We start from the raw sequence: 22,000 nt of genomic DNA, 5'->3' as shown, positions 1-22,000 counted from the left end.
TTTATTAATTAATTAAAAAAAAAAAAAAGAAAGAAAGAAAGAAACACTGGAGCCACAAAATGGCCTTTTTCAGGCTGGCTCAGTGGGGGCTTGGGGAGGGGACCTGGCAAGACAGGGGCTGAGACCGGCGTGGGCATGTGAGGCCTTGCCCTTGCCAGGGCCGGGGCCCCCAGTTCCTGGTGCAGCTCCAGGGGCCACGGCTCCGCCACTCACTGCCCTCCCTCCCCACCCTAGGTTCTGGGGACCACCCTGGACGTTCCTTGTCTGGCAGTGGACGACGTCCTTTGCTGGGTCACCTATGGGCTTCTGGGACAGTCAGGCTGCAGAGCGGCTTTTCACAGAGTGTGAGAATGGGCAAAGAGGACATGGATTCCGTCGTCAAGTGGGCTCGGGGAGCCCTGCAACCTCTGAGCTCTGCACCGTTCAGTCCCTCAGCATGCCCAACCCCAGGCTCAAGGTCCTGAGCAGTCCCGCAGTGAAGGAATCTGCCCAGCGCTGTTTAAGCCCTTCCCCAGACTGATTCGATCCCAGAATCCATTTGCTCCTGCAGCACCCATGAAACAGGCTCTGAGAAGTGCCTCACGGCGCATGAGGCTGGGAGTCGGGAGAACTGAATTCTGCTCTCCTGTGTGCCACGTGGCTGTGGACGTGTCCTCACTCGTGTCAACAAATGGACTCTGTAGTGCTCTGCTTGCCGTGTCCGGGACCGAGACACCTGGCCCAGCCAGGCCCAGCCACATGGCCAGGGACCCGGCCCCCAGCTGCCCCGTGCTGCAACAGGCCTCTGGGGACGGTGGCCCTCCAGGTACATCCTCCCCTCCCCAGGGAACCTACTGCTCCAGGGATACAGTCACGGACCTCTGTGTGCTTTCAGGCAGGCAATGGGGGCTGGTCTCGCAGGGCAAACACTGCGGGGTAGGACTTCCTGCCTGACAGGTGGGACTGGGTGTTGTTGAAGGGAAGGTGGGTGGACGGGAGGACCCTTTCAGGGAGCTGGGAAGGCAGAGACCAGAGAGCCAAACGAGGGTGAGTCCTCAAGGTTTATTATAGAAGCCTATAAAAGAGCCACATTGAGTATTTCCAAAATCACAAAATGCACAACTTTTTTTAATATGCAACATGGAATATTATATACAGATTAAAACCACGACAGCAAAAACACTCACACGGCACCAGTTTCATATCAAAACAAAACACACAAGTGCTTTTTCAATATTAAAACAACTGTGATAAAAACATATTAACATTTTGAACCATGTTTACAATAGAGGAAAAAATTCATATTTTACTAAATAACAAATATTTAACAGCAAAAACTTTATACTAAATATCTATTTTGAATTATAACAAAAATAGTACTTATAATAGTTTATAAAGACAGACACAAAATTATAACATTTATGAAAAAACAAGTTTTGTGTATAAAATTATATTATAGCGATCTGGGCAGGGTCAGGATGGTGACCAGAACACAAATGCCAGCGCCCAACATTGAAAGTGCTTCAATCTGCAAGCCCATGGCGGGAGGAGTTTTGTGGGGTTTTGTCTTTTCAATGTCAAGTTACAATAGTAGGAATGGTAAGTGAGAACACATCACCCATCTAATGCTACCTCTATAAAACCTACACACTAGCACACAGACACGGATGGATGTAAAGAGGAGACATGGGTGAGTCTCAACATTGGAACCCTCCTGTCAGCCAGTCAAGAGCTTTCTTCAGTTCTCTTCTTATTGCCTTTGAGACCCAGCGGGGCAAATGATCCTTCTTCCCTCCCTCACAGGGATCCCCTCAGCCTTGCCTTCTCTGCCCCTCCCAGGCTGGTCACCCAAACCAAAGGTCACTGAGGTGTCCCGCAGCCCTCCAGCTCCCTGCCCCTCGCCGGGGCCAGGACTGGCAGGCTTCCTGTCCGAAGCTGCACTTACAGCAGTCCTCGATATTTAGTCAAAGACATTTGGTTCAGGGCAAGCTGGGTCAGCTTAGAGGAGCATGAACCTTCCAGACACCGGGCTTTTTTGTAGGTAACAGATTCTGGTGCACCATGCAGCTATTTTCAAGCTTTGATGAGTCTTTACACATTTTTGCCTGTTTTTCAGAATGGGGCGGTGGGGTGGGGGAGGTTGAGAGATATTACTCATTTTTTTAATGTCAATTTTTGCCAATAACGTCTGTGCCACACTTGCTTTTTAACAGTGAAAAGGTAGGAACCAAATGAAACAGTTGAGAATGGGGGTGACAGGACAGTCCGCAGGCACGAGCCATTCCTGTAAAGCCCACCACAAGGCAGGTGTGCATGGGGGCGGCAGTGGGGGGCTGCCGCCTGCCCACTGAACACCACTGGGGGGGCCACTGAGCTGCTCACAGTGGTCACTGCTACGGAGAGGCAACCGGGGAATCGACGTCCCGCATTCCTCTTCTGTGTGTTTTTGGTTTTCTCCTAAAGGGGATTCACCGCTTTTATAACATCAAAAGCCAACAGAGAAACACGAAAAGCAAAGAAAAACTTGAAAACAGACAAAATCACTTAGAGACTCACCAAAGGCCCCAAACCATCCCCGGGAGGCATCCCTAATTGCCAACACTCAAAATGCCAGTGGCAGGAGCTGCTCTTCTTTCATCCCCTGGCCAGCCGGTTTTCAACCAAATCACTTCTGACAAATCACACGTACCCTCCTCCTCAGCTCTCCCTGCAGCGCCCTCCTCAGCTGCCTCAAGACCAAGCAGAGGGCCCGAGTCAGCTCTGAGGAAGGGCTGCCTTCTGCACTCACCTCCCCTTGCTTTCACCTGGTCCCCGCACCCCTGAGAAGGGCTAAGCAGACAGTGGCATAGAGGGGGGAAGGGACTTCAAGGACACCTTTCCAAGGGCAAAGGGCAAAGGGTGAGGGTTGAGGGAGGGACGACGGAGGCCCTGGTTCCCCGTCAGAAGAAAGAACCCGTATCCTTCCCTATACTCACTAGCCAGAGTGGGGGGCACTGGGGTGAACAGTGACCGAGTGGGACACGGCAGCAGCCTCCAAATCCCCGGTGATCAAGGTTTCTGACAGAGTAGGGAGGCAGGGAGGCGGTGGGCCGTTTCCCCATCCCCACCAGGGGACAAAGGCAGATGTGCTGGATTTCACCTCGGGAGTGAGGCTCTGAGGTTGAACCCACAGAAGGTCTGGCGCCTGGGGGAGCTGCTCGACCCTAGGCCGGCGGGGGGAGGCGGGGGGAGGGGTTGGTGGCTGGGTCACTTGCAGAAGTCCTGCCGGGGACAGCTGGGATGGAGGCCAGGGGACGGAGGAGATACTTGTTCCAGTCCCAGTAACACCAAGATTCGGTTATATTGTGAATAAATATGGGGGTGGGGGGAAGGCCATCCATGAGCCGAGGGCCTTGGGTGTATGTGTAATCGGGAGCAGGGCGGGCTCCAGGCCGCCTGGCAGAAAGGTGCGGGTGTCAGTGCGCGCGCCCAGGGCCACCAGGGAGGATGCTGGGAGGACAGGGCCTGGGGCTCCTTTGCCCTCAGGTCAGAAGAGAGAAAAAGTAGCAGCAATAGGTAATTTCAAATGTCCTAAACGGCAAGGGGTGGGCCTCCAGGCTGCTTACAGCCTGGCCCCGCCCTGCCGAGGGTGACGGGTGTTCTATTACCCAGGATGCTGTTCCCCGCGGGCGCTGGTGACCACACCGGGAGGGGCACTCGTCCCATCTGAGCCGAGGCAGGAGGGGAGGGGGTGCTGAAGAGAGGGCCAAAGGGGGCACCTCTTTTCCTCCCTCCCCCCATGTCAACCACCTGACCTCACACGAAAAGAGTCCAGAAGAAAAGGGAGGGGAGAGACCAGTTCAGAACATCACAAGCAAAGGCTGCAGCACAGCCGACATCTAACACTGTGATGGGCATGCGGGGCGGGGGGGCCAGGCCCTTTCCCGGGGGAGCTAAGCTGTTGGGAACTGGAGAGACTAGAGAGAAGCAGGGGCCAGGGGGAGAGCCCGACCCCGGAGAGCCCTTTTGACTTGGGGCAGGTTTGCCAGGGAGGGGAAGAGGGGAGGGCAAGGCCTGGGGGGCCCTCCCTCTTCCCCGGGCTCCAGCCCCGTCCCGCACACAGGTTTCTGCCCTTCCGTCGCCTCCCACCCCGAGGCCCGGCGCCCTAGACCGTGGCGCTCAGCATGGCCTCCGTCTCCGGCAAGATCTTGTTCTGGTTGGAGTCTAGGCCAAAGAACTTGACACTGAGGCCATCCACAGGGTGCAGGACGGGGACCAAGGTGATGCGGGGGAAGGTCCGGGTGGCCAGCTCGAAGCGGCTGGTGCTGGCCAGCTCCACCGCCAGCACCTTCAGGAACAGCTTGGCCAGGTGCTTGCCCAGGCAGGTCCGGACACCACCACCGAAAGGGAGGTAATGGAAGCGGCCGTCCTTGTCCTCGCTCCGCGCCTGACCGAAGCGATCAGGGTCGAAGACGTTCACGTCCTTGAACACGGGCGCCGTGTCATGCGTGTCCCGGATGCTGTACATGACACTCCAGCCTTTGGGGATCTGAAAACCCTGGAGGCAAGGCGGGGGCAGGGGTGGGATGCGGTGGTGAGAACCAGAGGAGGTCTGAGAGGACCCAGGACCTTCTGCCTGCCAGCCCCCACCCAGATGTTCCTGGAGGCACCCCACTGTGGTCCCCGGGGGCCTGGCCAGCCTCCCCTTTCGGCATGTCAGTCCACCTACTTATACATGTCCCCATGCAGCTTCACAGCACACCCAGCTGGGCTGCACCTGACCCAGCCTCTGGGGCAGGGTCCCTGCGGGGTCCCTCCCGTCAGCCTGAAAGCTCCCTGAAAGCAAGCACCGTCTCCCCACGAGGCTGAGGGACCCCACGGGGAGCTGGTCTTTCCCGTCGGCCAACCCCCCACCCCACGGCGCACGGGCCCAGCCTCACGTCGAGCTCGAAGGTCTGCAGCACGGTGCGGTAGCCCCCGGAGACGGGCGTGAACAGGCGCATGACCTCCTTGATGACGCAGTCCAGGTAGTGCAGCCCGCTGAGCGTGCCGAGGCGCAGCGTGCCCTCGCAGGGGCAGCCGCCACCGTGCAGGATGCCCTGGGCCCGCAGCTCCTCCCGCAGCTTCTCCAGCACGGCCGGGTGCTTCAGCAGCTGCATGATGAGCGAGGTGCTGGCGCTGGCGGTGGTGGCGTAGGCGGCGAAGATGAGCTCCAGCGTCCCGTCCTGCAGCGGCAAAGAGGCACCGCTTGCAACCTGGCTTCGGCCCGGTGGCCCCAGCCTGGGGGCAGCCCCTCTCTGCCGGTGTCCCCCAGGCCCCGGGGTCATCTAGCTGGGCCCTGCTGCTTCCTCTGAGCCTCACGTTGCTGAGGCATTTGGGCCACGAGGGACACAGGTCACGGGTCCAGTCCCCTGGCTGGGCAGAAGCACGAGCCTAAAAGTCCCTTGGGGAAGGGCTGCTTCTCACTCACCGCCGGATTCCAGGGCCGGCCTCAGCAGCCCTGATGAGGCCAGTGAGCTCACAGCAGAAAGAGAGCGGATCCCAAGGAGCAGGCAGTGTGCGGGCGAGTGGGGGTGAGGTGCAGGGTCCCAACCTGGGCCTCCGGACTGGCAGCCCCAGCTCCTTCCTCCCTCCCCGGGAGAAGGACATCCGGTAGGTGGTCGAGAGAGCTGAGGGGCTGGGAAAGCGGTCTGGGGTCATACCCACGAGGACCTGGGATGGGACTGCAGTGAGAAGGCTGAGGGAAGGTGGTCCCCAGAAGACTTAGAGCCCCTCCAGGGTCCTCTGGGGAGCAGTGGTGCCCCACAGAAAGGCCCCACCAAGTTATCTTATTCCAAGCCCTGCATTTTACAAATGTGGATGCTGAGCCCAGAGAGGGGAGTGAAAGAACAGGTCCTTTACTTGCCATGGCACCACCTACAAGTCACAAAACTTCTTATGAAATGGGAAAGTCTTTGGGGTCCTTCCTGGCTCATGAGGAAAAAAAAAAAAAAACTGGAGCTAGACTACAGGGAAGCAGAGACAGTAGGGACAGAGCAGTCGGCAGTGAAGTGTCCACAGGCGCCTGCCAAGCACGTGGGTGGCAGAGTGTAGACGAGGACGAACTAATGCTCCCTCCTCAGGTGGAACATCCACCCTAAGAAAGGGCAGGCAGGAAGCCCTTCCTGGAGCCCAGTGTGGACAGTCTTGGGGCCAGCAGCCCGACTGGGCACAGCCAGTGCCAGGCAGGCTGGGAGAGTGTCAAGTGTCACCCACTTGGAAAGGCTGCTCTTCCCCAGGGGCTGAGGCTGCCCTCCCGCAAGTGGCTTCTCCTTCTGGGCCCGCATTTCCCTAGGTGACCTCCTAGGGCTACTGTGAGCACGAAATGCACTGAAATAGTGAATACTGGGGTGGGGGGCTGGCTGGGGAGAGTGAGGGGGGTCAACGACGCTGCGGACGCCGCGTCTGTTCAGGGTTCCTAAGAACCGGTGTTCGGTCTCTTTTCCAACACGGGGGACGGGACTGTGGGTGGGCTGGAGCGAGTGGGGCCCAGCTGCTGTGAGGACCGCTCACCACCAGGACTGGGTGCAGGGCAAGCCGCGGGGAGCGCAGGGGCGGCCCCTCCCGTGTGGGCGCTCCCACCCTGAGCGGCCCCAGCACGGAGCGCAGGCGTCTGTGCCGCCTGAGGTGGGGGGAGGGGTGCCCCACCTTCAGCTCCTGCATGGTCATCTCCTCCCCGTGCTCCTTGCTGCTCTCGATGAGGATGTCCAGTGCGTCTGAGTAGTCCTTGCCCTGTCTGCACTGCAGCTTCTCCCGGATCGCCTTTTCCAGGCCCTTCTGTAGGGTCTGTCGCGCCTGAATGCCCTGAGGCGGGGAGGAGGCCATCTGGTTACCCAAGGGGAAGGGCAGGGTCACGGAGGGCCTCCTCCCAAGGCCGGGCAGGGCGGGGCGGGGACTCTTCTGAGAGTTTCCCCATCTAAGCAGCAGAGACCCCGGGTGAAGGTTCCACCTCACCCTCCCGCTGAAACCTCCCCCCTGTCTGTGTGACCAGTGACCATCTAAGCAGTCAGCTGCCCCTCCCTCAGGGTGGGCTCACGGATGCCCATCTCCTCTCCTCCCAGGCCCTGGGTGCTCACCCGCCGGTAGCCACTAAAGGGCAAGTCGACAGGCAGGGAGAAGACGTTCTCCACAAACTGCTGGTAGACCTCAAAGAGGTGCCCGAGGTCCTCCTCGGGGATGCTGAAGCCCAGCAGCACCCGGATGGCCATGCGGAAGGTGAGCTTCTGCGCCTCCTGGTACACGTTGATGGCCTCGGGGTGGCTGCTCCAGGCACGGAGTGTGTCCTGGATCACCAGCTGGATCTTGGGCAGGTAGCTCTCCAGGGCCTCGTGGCTGAAGATCTTGGAGAAGACCTGGAAGGCAGAGGGTCAGATGGACTCTGGCCTGCCCGCTCGGCCCAACTGAAGCACCGTTCTCACGACCGTGATCAGGGAGAACTCCAGGTCCTTACCCTGACCAAGCTCAAGCCTTTCCGTCTCCAGACACATTCCCTCTGCTGGCTCCTCTACTCTGAACCCCCCTCCTACTGCCCACGTCTTGGAGGGGAGGCAGGGGAAGGACAGGATTAAAACACAGTTCATAAAGTCGGGACATTCAACATCACTCACAGGGTGACCTGAGCTGTCATTCCTTGCTGAAACCCCAGAAGATCATGTGCTCCAAATAACGGCAAAGCCCGGGGACTGGGCAGTCCAGCTGCCAACAGGTCTGCAGGCGATGTGGCCATACCAGAGTCGGGGGCGACACAAGAGGGCGCTGGGCAGGGCTGGAGGGGAGGCTGTCCCTCCACTGCAGGGGCCATTCCCGAATGCCCAGGCCACGGGGCAGACGTGCCCAGGAGGAACAGAACACAGGTGAATGGACTGGACAAGGAAGAGGTGGAAAGCAGTAGGTGGCTCTTTTACTCGACTGATGGGAGAACAAGAGAGTCCAAGGCTAGACTGCAAGCAGGACTTCCTGAGACCCAAGACTGCTCTCACTCCCTGGGAAATACCTACTGGGCAGAGATCGTGGGGAGTTTGTTAACTGGGCCATCCAAACGTCTTCAGTGTGGCCGGGTCTGGAGGCACAGGGATGGGGGCAAGGCTTTCCACCTCAAAAGATCAGAAAGCCAAACAGAAGGCCTTTTAATTTCCCGCATCTTCCCGGTCCATTTTAAGCAGCCAGTGAGTCCCTGTTTCCACCTCCCTTGCTTGCTGTCCTCCTGATTCCTGAGCAAGTTCCTCAGCCCCCCTGCCCCCTCCTCACCCAGATGCCCCTGCGCACAGTTTCACGCTGCTGCCCGGGGTGTACAGGAGAGGGTAAGATGTTAGTTTATTTACTGTTGGCCGGTGGGTCACACGGGCAGCCAACAATTTCTAGCCTTGACCCCCAGAGTCCAGAGCAGAAGGGGGTGCCCCCACCGGGGCCAAGGGAAAGTTCACCGGGGAAGGCAGAGGAGGGGGGGCAGCGCAGAGGAAGGAGACAAGTATTCCTCTAGCCGCACCCCCATCAGCCCCACGCAAACCACACACACGCGCCCACCCTCCCCTCCTGCCCCCAAACACAACCACCGCACAAACTGTAAATGTGAGAATTTCCCCTGCAGTCAGCTCAAGGAGGAAAAGGTAACATTTTCCTGGCCTCAGCCCTGCATGGCTAATGGGAGGGCTGGTTTGCAGAAATAACAGTGCTGGCCCTTCAGTGGCCCAGCCAGGCGTTCACAATAGCACTTTCATTCCGAAATTCCCGGTGGGCAGAGGGAGGGAGGGAAGGAGGCTGGTGAGGGGCAGAAAAGCCAGCACTGTTTGGGGCTGCTCCTGCTGCTAAGGGACAGCTGAAATGTAGAAGGATGAGGGGAGGTGGCCAGGGGCAGCCCAGGCCTGGCCAGGTCACTCACACCTTGCTCAGTTGTGAGGGCCCGGGGAATTTCCAGGGCCACCTCCCCCCAGGGGTGCTCTCTGCCTCAGCCCCGCCCCCCTGGACCTTAGTGTCCTTAGGATGCCAGGTTCCACTCTTGGTCTAGGAGTTTTATGGGTAGGAGTGGGGCCCTGCCCCAGAGCCCATCACTGGCCTACTAGGGGCCCTTACGAAACAGCAAAGAGCCCACAGAAGGAGCAGTAAGTGGTCCGTGGGAGCCAAGCAGGCTCATGAGGGATGCAGGAATGATAACTCCGTGGCTGCCAGGCGCCGGTGGGGAGGCTGGAGGTAGGGGGGCCAGGGGCAGGGGGGCCACGTCTGGCCAGAGCCAGCCAACCCAGGGCACAGTCAAGGGCACTGCCCTGGAGGGAACGTAGCAGGGGCTGGTCAGGGCCCCCAGCACACAGGAGACCTGGGCCCAAAGGTGGGCATGTGGAGGGGGAATCAAGCAGAGGCCCATGCCGACCAGGACCAACGAAGTCAAAGCCAGCTAGGCTCCTAAGATGCAGTGGGTGGTGAGAAAAGGCAGGCTGGGCACCCAGAAACCTGAGTTTTATTCCCAGATCATCCACCAACTTACTGTGGGATCATGGCCAAGTCACCTCGCGGCCTCACGGTTTCCTCATCTGTAAAGTGGTAAGGTTGAACCAGGTGATCTCTGTGGTTCCTTTCAATGTACAGATCACACGAACACCAATATCCGTGTGTCCCTAAGTAGACGCTAGCCCCTCGAAGAAGCCCAGAATCTGGCACCGCATCAGTCACCTGGTGTAAGTGCCTGCCAGGCCCCCACTCACACACCTCGTATGGGCTACAGTGGCTCAGGAGGGGCCATCCCAAGGTTACCAAAGGGGGGGCTCTGAGGGACCCCACTGCACCCCGAGGAGTGGCCAGACAGGACCCAGGGACAAGCCTTGCCCTGTCTGTCCTAAAGGTTACATTCCCTGCGCCCTCTAGCGATGGCCGGCTGAATCGCTCCTTCTCCAGCCTTGGGGGCCATGGAGAGCAGGAAGGACCCAAGGGGACCTGGGACTGGGCAGAGCGACTCCAAGGGCAGGGGGTCCACACCTGACCTTTAGGTGGGAGGGGGCCCTGAGCAAGGCCAGGAGCTGAAATGACCCCAGGAAGCCTGCACCTGCAGGCCCCCCAGGGTGGGGCTTCTGAAAGAATTGCAGCCACGACCAGGGCTCTTATCTTGACCCAAACAGGAGTCTCACTGGATGCTCTGGGGTCCCTTTCCTCCTGGCTGTCCCATGATTCTCCTCAGAGGCCCCCAGAGGTAGAGAAACTACCCAATTGAGAAGCCGAGCAAAGGCAGATTGAGGGCACTCCAAGCTCAAGGGGCTTTGCTCGGTGGTCACCAAGTCCATGCCCCTGCCTCCCGCCCAGCTGTTCCACAGGCATCAGAGCCTCCCAGGCGCCGGGAAACTCCAGGGCCTCATCCCTGGGACCGTGCCCAGGGTTAACAACGTGGGCACTTCCCAAAGCCAGGGCAGCCCAGAAACCACCGCCCACCACAAAGGCCAGGAGGAGGCGGAGGTGCTGCCCAGGGCACAGGAAGGCCTGGGCACGTGGGGGCGGTCAGGGTCGGGACTTGGGCACAGGGGAAGGCACTGGCGGAGCAGCTCATTGTGAAGAGGGGAAGGGTTCCCAGCGGCCCCAGAGCCCACGGCCTGACCGCAGTTGCAGCAGGAGCCAGGGCTGCTTTGTTTCCCTCTGGGGCTTCCCTCGGAATTCCCACAAGTGAGCCAAGAATGCTGGACAAAGGTCACCGGGAACCAGCCTGGCTCGGGCAGAGCCCTGCACAGGGAGCCGCAGGTATGGACATCCCATCAGGGTTGGCGCTGGGGAGAGCAGGGCGGAAGGGCACGGGAGACCTGGGAACTCCAGGCACAGACACGGAGCAGGATGGGCTCTGGCCTTGAAGGATGTGCTTGGAAACCCTCCCCCAACCTCTACAGGTTTTCCCAACAATGCAGTTGGCTCAAGAGCCCACATCCCGGGTTCTCGCTCTCCCTGTAATAAAAGCTGAATCCACAACCAGGGTCTGGGGGGACCACCAGGGGGCTTGTCAAGGCTCAAATTCCGTATAATTGTTCCTACAAATGTCTCCCCCACACCCCCAGACCTCCCTCCCCACTCCTGCCTCTTACCCAGCGCCCCTGGGAGGGGAGTCGTTCACTGGACCCCCATGACCCTGCACGCTGACCCGCTCAGCCAGATAACCTCCCCTTCTCAACTGGCGGCTGTGGATGGATGGAGAGAAGGAAGGCAGCCTCAGAAGCGGGAAGAGCCGGAGAGGGGACCCACTCCCCGGTCCAGTGACTCAGACTGGGAGGAATGGAGGCGGCTGCCCGGGAGGGTGGGGGCCTAGGCAGGCCACCCCGCCAAGCCACCGGAGCCGCGGCCTGCGGAGTGGAAAGAATAACAGAGGGCGGGCAGCCGCTGAGGCAGCTGTCCGAACAGCACAGGGGTGAGGCCAAGGTGCGTACTTTATGCTCAAGTAGGGGGAGGACAAGAAAGGACGTCATCTCTCAGCTGCCTGGCATTTCCACTGAACCTCCACTGCACCCTGGCCGCCTCCGGAGCCAGTGCCCACTCGGCCCCTCTGACTGGGAGGGGCTGGCCAGACCCCCCGGCCTGGGTATGCCCCTCCTGGGTCCCCAGCATCTGCAGGCACAGAGTATCTGTCCCCCACTCAAGTCCAGCTCTGACTGTGCCCCCAACCCTTCTACACACGACAAAAGCACACTGTGGATGAGGGGAGAGCAGCACTTGGCACACACCTGCCGGGCTCTGAGTTCTGTCCAGACCCTCCTATCCCTCCTCCAACCACAGAAAAACCCCCTTAGAAAGCTGAGGCCCAAAGAAGGAAGGACTTTCCCAAGGTCACAGTCCGGGGCGCAACTGGCCACACTCACCAGGGTCCCTGAACACCCTGCCTCCCACCAATCCAAACCCCGCTGAGCCACCCTCTACAAGTCCTGGGGGCTCTGGATGTATCTAAGAGCTAGAAGGGGACGCTCCTCTAGGGCCCAGATTTATTCTAAGGGTAAGGCCAGCTGTTTCGGCTACTCTGTCAGCCCCTGGAGGCACAGCCCCCCCGCCCTTCAGCCCCAGGAACCTGGAACAGATACGACAACTGGCTTAGAGGGATCAGGGCCAGAGCAGACCCCAGCCAAGCCTCCCCACTTCCAGCCAAGGCCACAACTGTCTCCCAAGGCTGCGAGAGCGAGCATCACAGCATCACAGCCTTGGACTCCACCCTGCGCTGGGAGGAGGAGGGAGGGAGGTGGAAGGGAGGGCCCACACCACTCACCCCTGCCTGACACAAGGGCACACAGAGGGAGGAGCCCACTCCCAGGCGCCCTGGCGGCTGGCCGTGGGCACCCTCCCCCGCTGACCTTCAGAGACATCCGCTCCTGCCACCTGCCCCCTCAGCGGCCCCTGATGCTACAGTAACTTTTGGTGAAGGACCTCCGCTGGCAGCACAAAGGCTCCGTGCCTCTGCCGGGGGCGGGGACAGAGCTCCCAGTAGCAGGGCTGCCCGGCCATGCCACCGCCTTCCCATCCCACACAGGTGGAAACTTCTGCCCTGAGCTGAGCCTGGCAGACATGACTTTGAGGCCAGAGGCTGTGCTGTGGTTCAAAGGCCACCTGGAGCCAGTCTGAGCTGGCCTCGCCCAGGACCCCACAACCATGGGCCCTCTTGGCTCTGCCCTCCTGCTGAGGCACCTCCTGGCCTCTCCATCCTGACATAAACCCCAGCATACAGAGGATTTCTGAGGCGAGTGCAGTAACCCTGAGGCTGAGCTCCACCCCGACCCAGGACGGGGCCCAAAGGCCAAGTCAGTGAGGATTGGTGGCTGGGCAGGCCGGGCTTCTTAATTGCTATCCCCAAAACGTCTGGAGCTGTTCCCCCACCTCAGCCACGGGCACAGAAGTCCCTGAAGCCAGGGGCCAGGGTAGGAGGGGCAAGAAGACCACTCCTAGGGTCTCTCCAGTCCAGAGTTCCAAAGCTAAGTTCATCCTTGGGATGCACTCCAAGTTCTCTGACAGAATCTCAAGGCCACTGCCTGAAATGCCCTGAAGATGCTGGCCCTTTGGTGCAAAGAGGCCCAGCCCTGTCTCCAAAGGAAAAGAGGAAATGTCTGATCCTGGTGTGTGGGGTTGGGCACTGGATGCTTCCAGAACTACCCACGACAACCCCCCCCCCCTTCTCTGGTAACCCTCCCCCCACATCTTCCCTATCAGACTCCATCCACCCTTCCAGGGCAATACTCAGCTTCTTTGCATACAAAGAGAGATGCAGTCCCTCCCCCATGAACCAGAGACCTCCCAGCCCCAGGTAGGAGAGGGGTAACAAAGGAGGAGGGACAGAATCTGAGGTCGCAGCTATAGGGACACAGGCCTGGCTTCCAGAGAGGATTCTGTTAAGAGTGGGCAAGGTATTCTGGACGTTCTCCCTGGCAACCCTACCCCTCTTGGCCCTAGACCACCAGGGCAGCCTGGACAAACACCTGGAGTGCGGTGATGGCTGTGAGGAACCCCTTCCCAGGACATCTGGTCAGACCTCCAGAGAAAGGGTGGGGTACCAGTCCCAGTGGAAATAGTGACGGTCCTAGTTCCCCGCCAGCAGGGCCTCAGCACACCTGGCCCCCACTTCCTGCAAGTACATCCTAACCAGGCTGGGCCTGGCCCAGCAGCCCGCTCTCCAGCCAGGTCCCTGCTTGCAGTGTGGGCTGGCTAAGGCAGCGTGCGTGGCACGGGGCAGTCCCCACCCTGGCGAAGTTGGGTCCACCAGGCATTGGGTCCAGCAGACTGGTCATTCTCTCCAGGACCAACATGTGTGCCTCTGAGTATTCTCTTCTCATCTCTCCAGCTAGATTCTACTTCTTAAGGGCAAGGACCAAGTTTCCAGCTTCTATGCTTGTATCTAACCTAAGGCCTGCTACTTAACTCAGTAAACTTAAGTTTATGGAACACCGATTAGAGATTTGGCGGGGGAAGGACGTTCTCATCTGCCCATTTAACATAGCACCCACACACGTGCCACATAGCAAGCACACAGCTAGTACACAGAGAGATGGCTGGGCTTTGGGTTCCCAAGCCTCTGTCAGGATGAGTTGGTTTCTGGCTGCTCCCTTACCCGCAAGGTGCTAGAGGGCAAGGGTACCTGGAAGAGGGAGACTATCTATGTCTCATCTGTGGTCCTCCTTTCTGGCCCCACCCAGGCCCCACCCCCCTCACCCTGTCCCTCACTCCAGCTTCCTTCCCTGTGTATTCCTCCAGCAGCATTCATCTGTGCTCCCCCCCTCCTCCCTGCCTCCTCCCAAATGGATGATGTAAGCCAAAACCTTGGGGCTTTCCAGGAGGGCCCTCCCCACCTGGAGGCCCAAAGCCAAGTCAGGCAGAGGGTGCATGGAACTGCAGGGCAACAGCCTCTCCCCAAAGCCCTCTGCACCCCCAAGGTCTCACACTCAGGTCCTGACCAAGCCTTCTTTCTCCCAGCACTCCCTCCCCACCTCCACCCTGACCCTCAGCTTCTGGCAGCCCCAGGTGGGCAGGGCTGAGGAGGGCTCTACTTGGTGGCTTAGAAACAACTCTTCCCACGGATGCCTGTGTTGCAGGCCCTGCCTTTTCTTCCTTTCCCGATCTGGTTCAAGTCCCTGAATCTCTCCAAGCCTCGGGCTCCTCTTCCCTGAGAAGGGAACAGTAATTGCTTTCTTGTCAAAGTCTTTATAAAGATAAAATGAGGAAGCAGCCACATTCTTTGGAGCTGGGTTTCTGAGGCTCAGGCTCTCTCCTAACTCTTTGAAATACGCTTTTGGTGGAGTCACAAAGACTAAGAAAAAAAAGGAGTGTTCGGCATATTTGAAGAGCCCCCATTCCTGAGCCTACGGCCCCCTCCCAGCCACTCCCAAGAACCCTCCCCATCTGCCCCCGGGCTCTGTTAGCTGCTTCCTGCTCTAGTGAAGCAGATGGGAAGACTGCTTCAGGAGCCCCTTTCCCAGCCCCTGAAATACGTGTTTTAGCGGAGGGGGGGTGGAGGCGGGGGTTGTGTACGTGCTGACCAGTCCCCTCTGATTTTTCCTCCTTTTGTCTGTTACGGAGAACTACTCTTCGCAGGCAGTTCGGAAGACGACAGATTCTACAGGATGAACTCCTCTGTTCACACACAGACGTCCGGAGGAGGGGGGCTGCCCCACCAAGGCCCTCTCCTGTCTCCCAGGCTCTGCCACTTTTCCCGGAGATCAGAGGCTGCTTCTCCCTTTCCTTTAGGTTTCAAACCGGGTGAGTCCTCTTACCCAATGGAAAAAGTGAAGGGAGGGGAGGTCGTGCAGCGATGCCCCTCCCCACCCCCCCCACCCCAGTCGCGGCCGCTTTAAGCCGGCGGGCCGGCGCCCCGCCCGCCGACGGCTCAGCTTTCGGGTTACTGCAGTTCAAACAGCACGTGCCGCCCGCGCTCTGAGCCACAGCGGCGGCGCTGCCCTGGGAGGGGGCGGGGAGGCTTGCCCCTTGCGCGCTGGCTCGCCTCCTCCGCGCCTCTTCCAGGCGCTCGGAAAATCCACAGGATAAACACCCACTTTCTCTTCCTCTTTATGGGAGGGGGTAGGTGCGCTTTGATCCCCCGCCGCGCCTCGGCTCGCCGAAGTTCTCCCACCCCTCGCCCTTCCCCCTCTGTCCAGACCGGTGCGCGCAGTGGCCCAAATTTCACCTCACCCCTCCCAGGCAAGGCCCAGCAACCGCTGCCCACAAGATGCCCCCAGCCCCCGCGCCTGCCCGCGTCGCCCTTAAGCAACCTGTGGCCGGGAAGCTAGGTGTGATTTTAGAACGATCCGTTTCCAGTCCTCGGAATTCCAGGGGACGAAACGGAGGAGCGCTGGCCACCGTCCGCCCTCTCTTTTTTCCAGGTTTGTGGAACACGACGATGACAGGCGTTGGACGCCCCTGTCGCCGCATGTTAAAGTTGTCCAAACCAACCCCCAATTAGCCACCCGTTGGGCCTGGTAGTGCGCACGGCGCGGTGGCTCAGCAAGAGGGCAGACCCGGAAGAGGCCTGTACAGGCCCTGGATCTGGGAGCGCAGCCGTCTAGGCAGGGAGCTTCGGGATCCTCCCACATGGTGTGCACATGGGGGCGCGGATTCTGGTAGGGACGTCCCCGGGTCTCCGAGAACTCCTTACCCCGAGGGTGGTGCACGGGAGAAGAGGATCAGAGCACGGTTGCGGGGCTCCTGGCCTAGAGTTCTTACCTTGCGCTTGTTGCGGTGGATATCGCCGATGGAGTTGGCCACCGTGTTCGGGCCCAGCAGCATGCGTGTGCTACGTGGCCACTCGGTGCTCACGAGGTGGTGCTCGCCCATGAGGATCTTGCGTACATTCTCCGCGCCCGTCACGCGGATTAGCGGCCGCCCGAGCAAGTGCGTCTTGAACACGTTGCCATACTTCTCCCTCCGCGACGACTGGAAGCCAGAACCCTGCGGGTGCCACGCAAAAACTTTCTCAGGGCCCACATCTCCAGATGGGACACCCGGGAGGCCCAGCCTCGAGGGCCCGCGGGGGAGGGGCGGAGGATCCCACCCGGGGCACCAGTCCCCTAACCCCCCACACACACACGCATGCACGCACGTAGGTTTTATTTTTCACAGCATGCCTAAGAACTGGGGCCTAGAGGATAATAAATAAGTCAAGGGGGCGAGAGGCCCAGGGCAACCCCCCCGGGAGGTTGTTTTTTAGTAATGACTTGCGGGAGGGAAAAGATATCCTGGACTGCGGGACCAGAAGCTAGAACCTCCGCCTCCCCCCTCCCCCGCCTCGCGCTCGGGAGACTCTCGGAATAAATATTTCCAGGCTCCCGGCCACGGGCTGGCGAGACCCCGCGGGGTGGCCGCAGGCCAAAGATTATTTATAGCGGCGAGCGGTCGGTGCCCGGAGGCAATCACTACAGATGGGGGTTGGGGTTTCCTCCGTTCGCTGGTGTGGGCCGCGAAGGGACCCGGCGGCCCTCTGAGGGCTCCGCAGGGTAGAGTCACGGGCCGGGAGCCGCGATTTTCCTAATGCAATATGCCCTGGAAATAACTGAGGAGGACTTTCGTCGCCGCCCTGGAGTTCGGGACGCGAGAGCGGAGGAAGGCGCTTCCCGCGGGGCGGGGTAGGGCTGGGCGGGGCCGCCGTCGCAGGTAACCGGATCCCCGGCGGCGGCGGCGGCGCGAGCGGAGCGGAGCCAGGCCCCGGCCCGGGCCCGGCGCTCGGAGGAGCTGGCTGTGTCGGCCCCACGCGGGTACCGGAAACAGAGGGGACCTCCGAAGGGCGGGAGCAGGGGCGTCCCGCTCACCTTTGACGTCGTAGCTCGCCACCCCACCCCGCATTAACCCTTCTCCGGCCGGGGCAACAGCCGGTGAGAAGGGGAGGGGCGCCACCTGTCAGGCTGTCCCGCCTGCCCGCCTGCAGACATGCGGATGCCGGCTCCAGACCTGCGGGGTCATGCACTCCCCAAAGGAACACTCCGCTTCCTCTTTTCCCGGGTTGGTCCCCCTCCTCACTTTCCCTTCTTCCACGGAAAAGCATTTGCCAGTTAGATGTGTACACACCCCAGCCCTGCCGAAAAGTGACTCTGCAGAACCCGGAGCCCTAATCACTTTTCCACGTGTGCCTCCGGCCCGGGCGCGCGACAGGGAGCGAGCCCGGAGCGCCCGCGCCTCCAGGAAGGGGTCTGGGCCGCGGGGGACACCGCCCCACTCCCAAGTTGGCGGGTCGGGGAGAACTCCCGCCACCCTGCCGCGGTTCTAGACGGCGTCTACCCCTTTAAGAGAAATCGAGGCGAGGGTGGAGGTGCGACAAAAGGGGGCAGAGAGCGGGGTTCCCTCCCTCGGTCTGCTGTACCGGTCTCTCTCACTACGTCTGACTCTCCTCTCCTGCGTTTCCTCTGTTTTTCTTTTCTTTCGACACAAAAGTTGGGTTGTGAATTTTCCGAGGTCGCCGCCGCCTTTCTCCCGCGGCACCCCCTCCCCCGCCTCTGATCTGCCTAACTATAATTAAAGTGCGTTTTTTGTGGCATTAATAAAGAGTTATTTGTCCGCCGTTTCCACGGTCTTCACAAAGAGGACTTTCATAGGGGCGGCCACTCGAGCCGCGAGTCCAATTTATACAAAAATGTTGTATTTTTAGCCCTGGGCTCTGTTTAGATGGCGCACGGTGGAAACGGAGAGCCCTTGGAGGTCCCCCCGTAAAATCTGATAAATGACTCCGAAAAAATAAAGCTGGGATTCAGAGGACTCCCATTAACCCCTTCAGTGCTTCTCTACACGCGTCTCCCATTTCCTTCTCACCTCAGAGTGAAGGGCCCCGGGGGCGAACGGATGGGGCGGCGTAGGCCTGCCTCCCCCTCCCCATTTTACGTGCGGGTCGGACGCGGAGCCCCAGAGGCCCTTGTGGGATTCGGAGAAAAGGTCAGGGGACGTAGGTGGCGGGGGTGGGGTGGGGTGGGGGCGGTGAGGAAGGGGGGGCGGTGACAGACCGTGAATTCTGCAGATTGGCTCTAATACGGCAGGGGCCGACGCCCCTGTGAATATATTTTATTTCCTAAATTCTCGGCCAAAAGCCTAGACCACCGCTGCAGTTAACCCTTTAAGTGTGTTGGCACGGGAGAGGCTCTGGGGATTTCTTTACGGCAGCGGGGCGAGGGGAGGTCCCATTGGTTGAAATGAACCCCACCTTGTTGCACGAACAGGCCCCCAAAGAGATGGGCTGATTCGGGGACTTGGGAAGACCGCAGGGCAGAGGAACCCCGCGTGCCCCTCCCGCCCCAGCTCTGCTGTCAATTGGCGCGGGGCGGGGCGGGGCTGCGCAGAGTGTATGTGTGTGTGCACGCGGATTACACGCGTCTGTTAATTTCAAGCCAAGCTTTCGCACTTCTAAACTCACAGGTCTCTGCGTTCACCTCCCGCCTCCGCTTTCCCGGGCCGAGGCTGTCTGTTTCAGTACAGCCAACCTTCTGCTAACTCCTAACAGCATCTGCCGGACAAACACGCGTGCACATGCCCACACAACACACCTTCCGCGGTTCACCCAGAGGACCCCCTCCCCAAAGAAAAACCTGCTGTGTATCGAATTGCAAAAGCGATTATCTAGCACTTGAGGATGTTAATTCCAGGTTAATCTCCCCATTACCTACCTGGGTCTGGTCCCCGACGCGCCCACCCCCATTATCACCAGCAGTGCGGGTTGTGTGGCGTCTCACAACAAACACAAACGCACTCTATGGGTCTCACACACACCTCTCCCAAGTTACTCTCCCCTGCTAGACTGTCCCCACCCAGTAAGTAAATAGACCCTTTTCTCCGAAAGCCGAGAAACCTCGGGTCTCAGGCTTCTCGTTTCCCTTGGGTTACCTCCTTCCTCCCCCACCACAAAACACACACTTTCTCAGACCGTAGAACGGGGCTATAGTACCTGGCGTGGCCGGTGACGCGGCGGGAACACAGCCCGGGTCTGAAAGGGGCAATCCTGGCTGCCACTGGCCCACTCTTTCTTTCCCTGACTCAGTTTTCGGGTCCCAGTGACACCGCCAAAGCCCGGGAAGTCGACGGTGACTGGGGCCTGGAGCGCGAAGGGGAGGCGAAAGCGGCTCACGACTGGATGCCCCCTCCGGCTCGCGCTGCGCGGGGAGCCCCCAGGACGCTCGACGCACCCCTGTTGAGTCGCTCGCGACTGGAAAAAGTCGGTCTTGGGAGCCCTCGCGGATTCGGGAACCTCTCTTACAGCCCCTTGAACCTGCGCACCCGGCGCCAGCGGACTCGGAACCACTCCGCAGGCGGGCAGGGGAAGCCCGGGCGGCTCAGGCAGAGAGGAGGGAAGGGGCGGGGCGGGGACCCGTGCCTTCAGGCTCCCGGCGCCCCCTGGCCGGCCCGCGGCTCCATCCGCCTGGTGCTCGCCGCTAGCGGACCCTGGAGAGCAACGGAGCGAGAGCGCCCTTACCTGTAGCAGCCAGTGGCCGGTCTCTCCGATGAGCGGGAAGCCCATGGAGCCCTTAGGGATGGGCAGCTTGCAGCTTTTGTCGCGGGTGGCAGCCCAGCGCAGCTGCCACAGCTGCTGCGACACGGCCAGCAGCAGCGTCACCGACACCAGGCACGCGGCGAGGGTGGCCAGCGCCGACACCAGCTCCAAGCCTTCAAAGAGCATGTTGGCGGCCGCTCGGGGGATTGGCTGTGCTGGCCGCGGCGGGGGAGGGGAGGGCCAGACGAGAAGGGACGGGAGCGGCGGGGGAGGGGAGGCTGCCGCCGGGGGTCCTGGCACCTCCGGCCGAAACAGAAAAGGAGCAAGGGGCCGAGGGAAGGGAAGTGGAGGCTGCGAAGGGAGCGGAGACAGTGGGGGGAAATCGCCTAAAAGAAGAGAGAGAGGAGACACGAGGCGACTCGGAGTGTAACTTTGTTTGTTTGTTTGTTTGTTTGTTCCCTTATAGCGGGCTTAGGGGCTGCTGGAGGGGTGGTGAGACGAAGCCGTGAATCAAGCTGGTGGATTAGCTCTCCCCGCAACCATCACACTCGGAAAACTTTGGAAAACTTTGTCCAGCGGGAGCCTCTCTCGTAAGCCCCTTCCCCTGCTTGGGGGAAAAAAAAGGGGGGGGGGGGGACAGAGAACTAGCGGAGAGAAAGTGCGATCGATTTGTCAAAAGTTTTCCCCTCAAATTCCTAGGTTAAAAAAAAAAAAGGAAAAAATCCTGAATCCCCAAATTCCAACGAACCCAGAAACTTTGGGTGCGAGAGGGAAGGCTCCCCGGCTGAGGCGAGTGGAGAGGCCGAGCCCAGCGCCCCTCTGCTGCCCCGGGCGGCGCGCCGGAGCCCCAGAGCCGCCGCTGCACCACCGAGGCGGGCGCGGCGGGCGAGGCGGCGCGGCGGGCGCGGGTGCGGAGCCGGCGGACCGCGGCCCGGACGGGACGCAGCCGGCGACAGAGCCCCGGGCGGGCGCTGGGGCGGCGGAGGCGGCGGCGGGCGGGAGGGGTGAGGCGGGGTGGGGTTGGGGGAGGAGGTGAAAACCCGAGCTGGGCTATTGTATCAATTAAGAAAAGGCAGTCCGTCCCGGGACGCAGTCTCTCGGCTCAGGAGTTGCTGCTGGGAGAAGAAAGGGGGGGTGGGCAAAGAAAGGAAGGCAAAAGGAATGAAAGAAGGGAAAAAGCAGGAGGCAGGATTTCAGGGCTGATGGTTTTAAAAGCTTCTCTCAATGTGAATTTGTGCCTCTGAGAGCCAGGCGATGCGTGTGTTTATATAGAGCCGGGAGGCTGCGCCGTGGGCGCTCCGCCAGCACCCCCCACTCCCACCCCCACCCCCACCTCCGCCGCGCTCTCGAAGCCGGAGGCGTGGTGAGAGGCCGGAGCGTGTGAGCGCCCGCCGGCCTCCAGCCCCGCCCAGGCCGCCCGCAGCCCGCAGCCCGCCGCCCGCCCCGGACCCACTTGTAGCCGCCGCAGGATCAAACTCAGTTCACCTCTCGCCTCCTCTTCCTTCTCGCCGGCGTCTCGCTGAGCCCGGCACCTACAGACGGACGAGATGAGACACACACACACACACACACACACACACACACACACACACACACACACACACGGTGTGCGCTCGCACGGTGCCCGCTTGGCTGCTAGGCTACTTCCCTCCCTCTTTTCCTCCCTCTCAGGCCCCGGCCCCCTTCTCGCATCCCAGGCAGTCCCGCGTGGGCCGTCGCCCCAGCAGCTGAGGTCTCAGGCGGACTGCCCCTCGACTGAGAGGCGCCAAAAGCCCCTGAACCTGTGCTTAGGGTCTCCAGCTCCTATCCCGTGGGACCCCGCTGGCTCCTATCTCCCGGAACCCCTCAATTCTCTCATTTGCCACTCCCAATCTCTCCTAGCCGGGGGTCCCCCATTCCGGATCTGGACATCCTCAAACCTCGGAGGCCAAGGTCCCTTCACCTCCCCCCCATACGTCTCTTACCCTACAGGACCCCGAAGTTCCCCTCTCCCCGTCCGCGTCCCGGGCAGCTGACGCTGCAGCCTTCCTTTCGGGCACCTCGAGACCCCCTAATTTGTTGTTCCCTCCGCCTCCCCCCCCCCGCCCCGCTGCGTCGGAGGAACCCCGA

At 60.5% G+C, this 22,000-nt stretch overlaps 1 protein-coding gene across 3 annotated transcripts; it reads right to left on the bottom strand.

Annotated features, from left to right (window-relative positions):
- Window positions 1-1,189: 1,189 nt before the first annotated feature.
- Window positions 1,190-20,742, bottom strand: LOC132377041 (cytochrome P450 26B1). 3 transcript variants are annotated; one of them, XM_059942981.1, is made up of 6 exons: window positions 19,874-20,742; window positions 16,150-16,374; window positions 7,074-7,349; window positions 6,646-6,801; window positions 4,899-5,183; window positions 1,190-4,516 (listed from the first exon to the last, which is right to left on the bottom strand). In XM_059942981.1, the coding sequence occupies exons 1-6, from the start codon at window positions 20,075-20,077 to the stop codon at window positions 4,124-4,126; spliced, it is 1,539 nt and encodes a 512-aa protein (XP_059798964.1). In that variant the 5' UTR covers window positions 20,078-20,742; the 3' UTR covers window positions 1,190-4,123. The 3 variants fall into 3 exon arrangements, with proteins under 3 accessions (XP_059798964.1, XP_059798965.1, XP_059798966.1); XM_059942982.1 differs by lacking the exon at window positions 19,874-20,742 and adding an exon at window positions 19,349-19,701; XM_059942983.1 differs by lacking the exon at window positions 19,874-20,742 and adding an exon at window positions 16,977-17,087.
- Between the last annotated feature and the right edge of the window lie 1,258 nt (window positions 20,743-22,000).

The sequence above is a fragment of the Balaenoptera ricei genome, chromosome 13, assembly GCF_028023285.1.
Source record: "Balaenoptera ricei isolate mBalRic1 chromosome 13, mBalRic1.hap2, whole genome shotgun sequence".
In the NCBI taxonomy this organism is placed as follows: Eukaryota; Metazoa; Chordata; class Mammalia; order Artiodactyla; family Balaenopteridae; genus Balaenoptera; species Balaenoptera ricei.
This window is presented reverse-complemented; position numbering and strand designations above follow the sequence as displayed.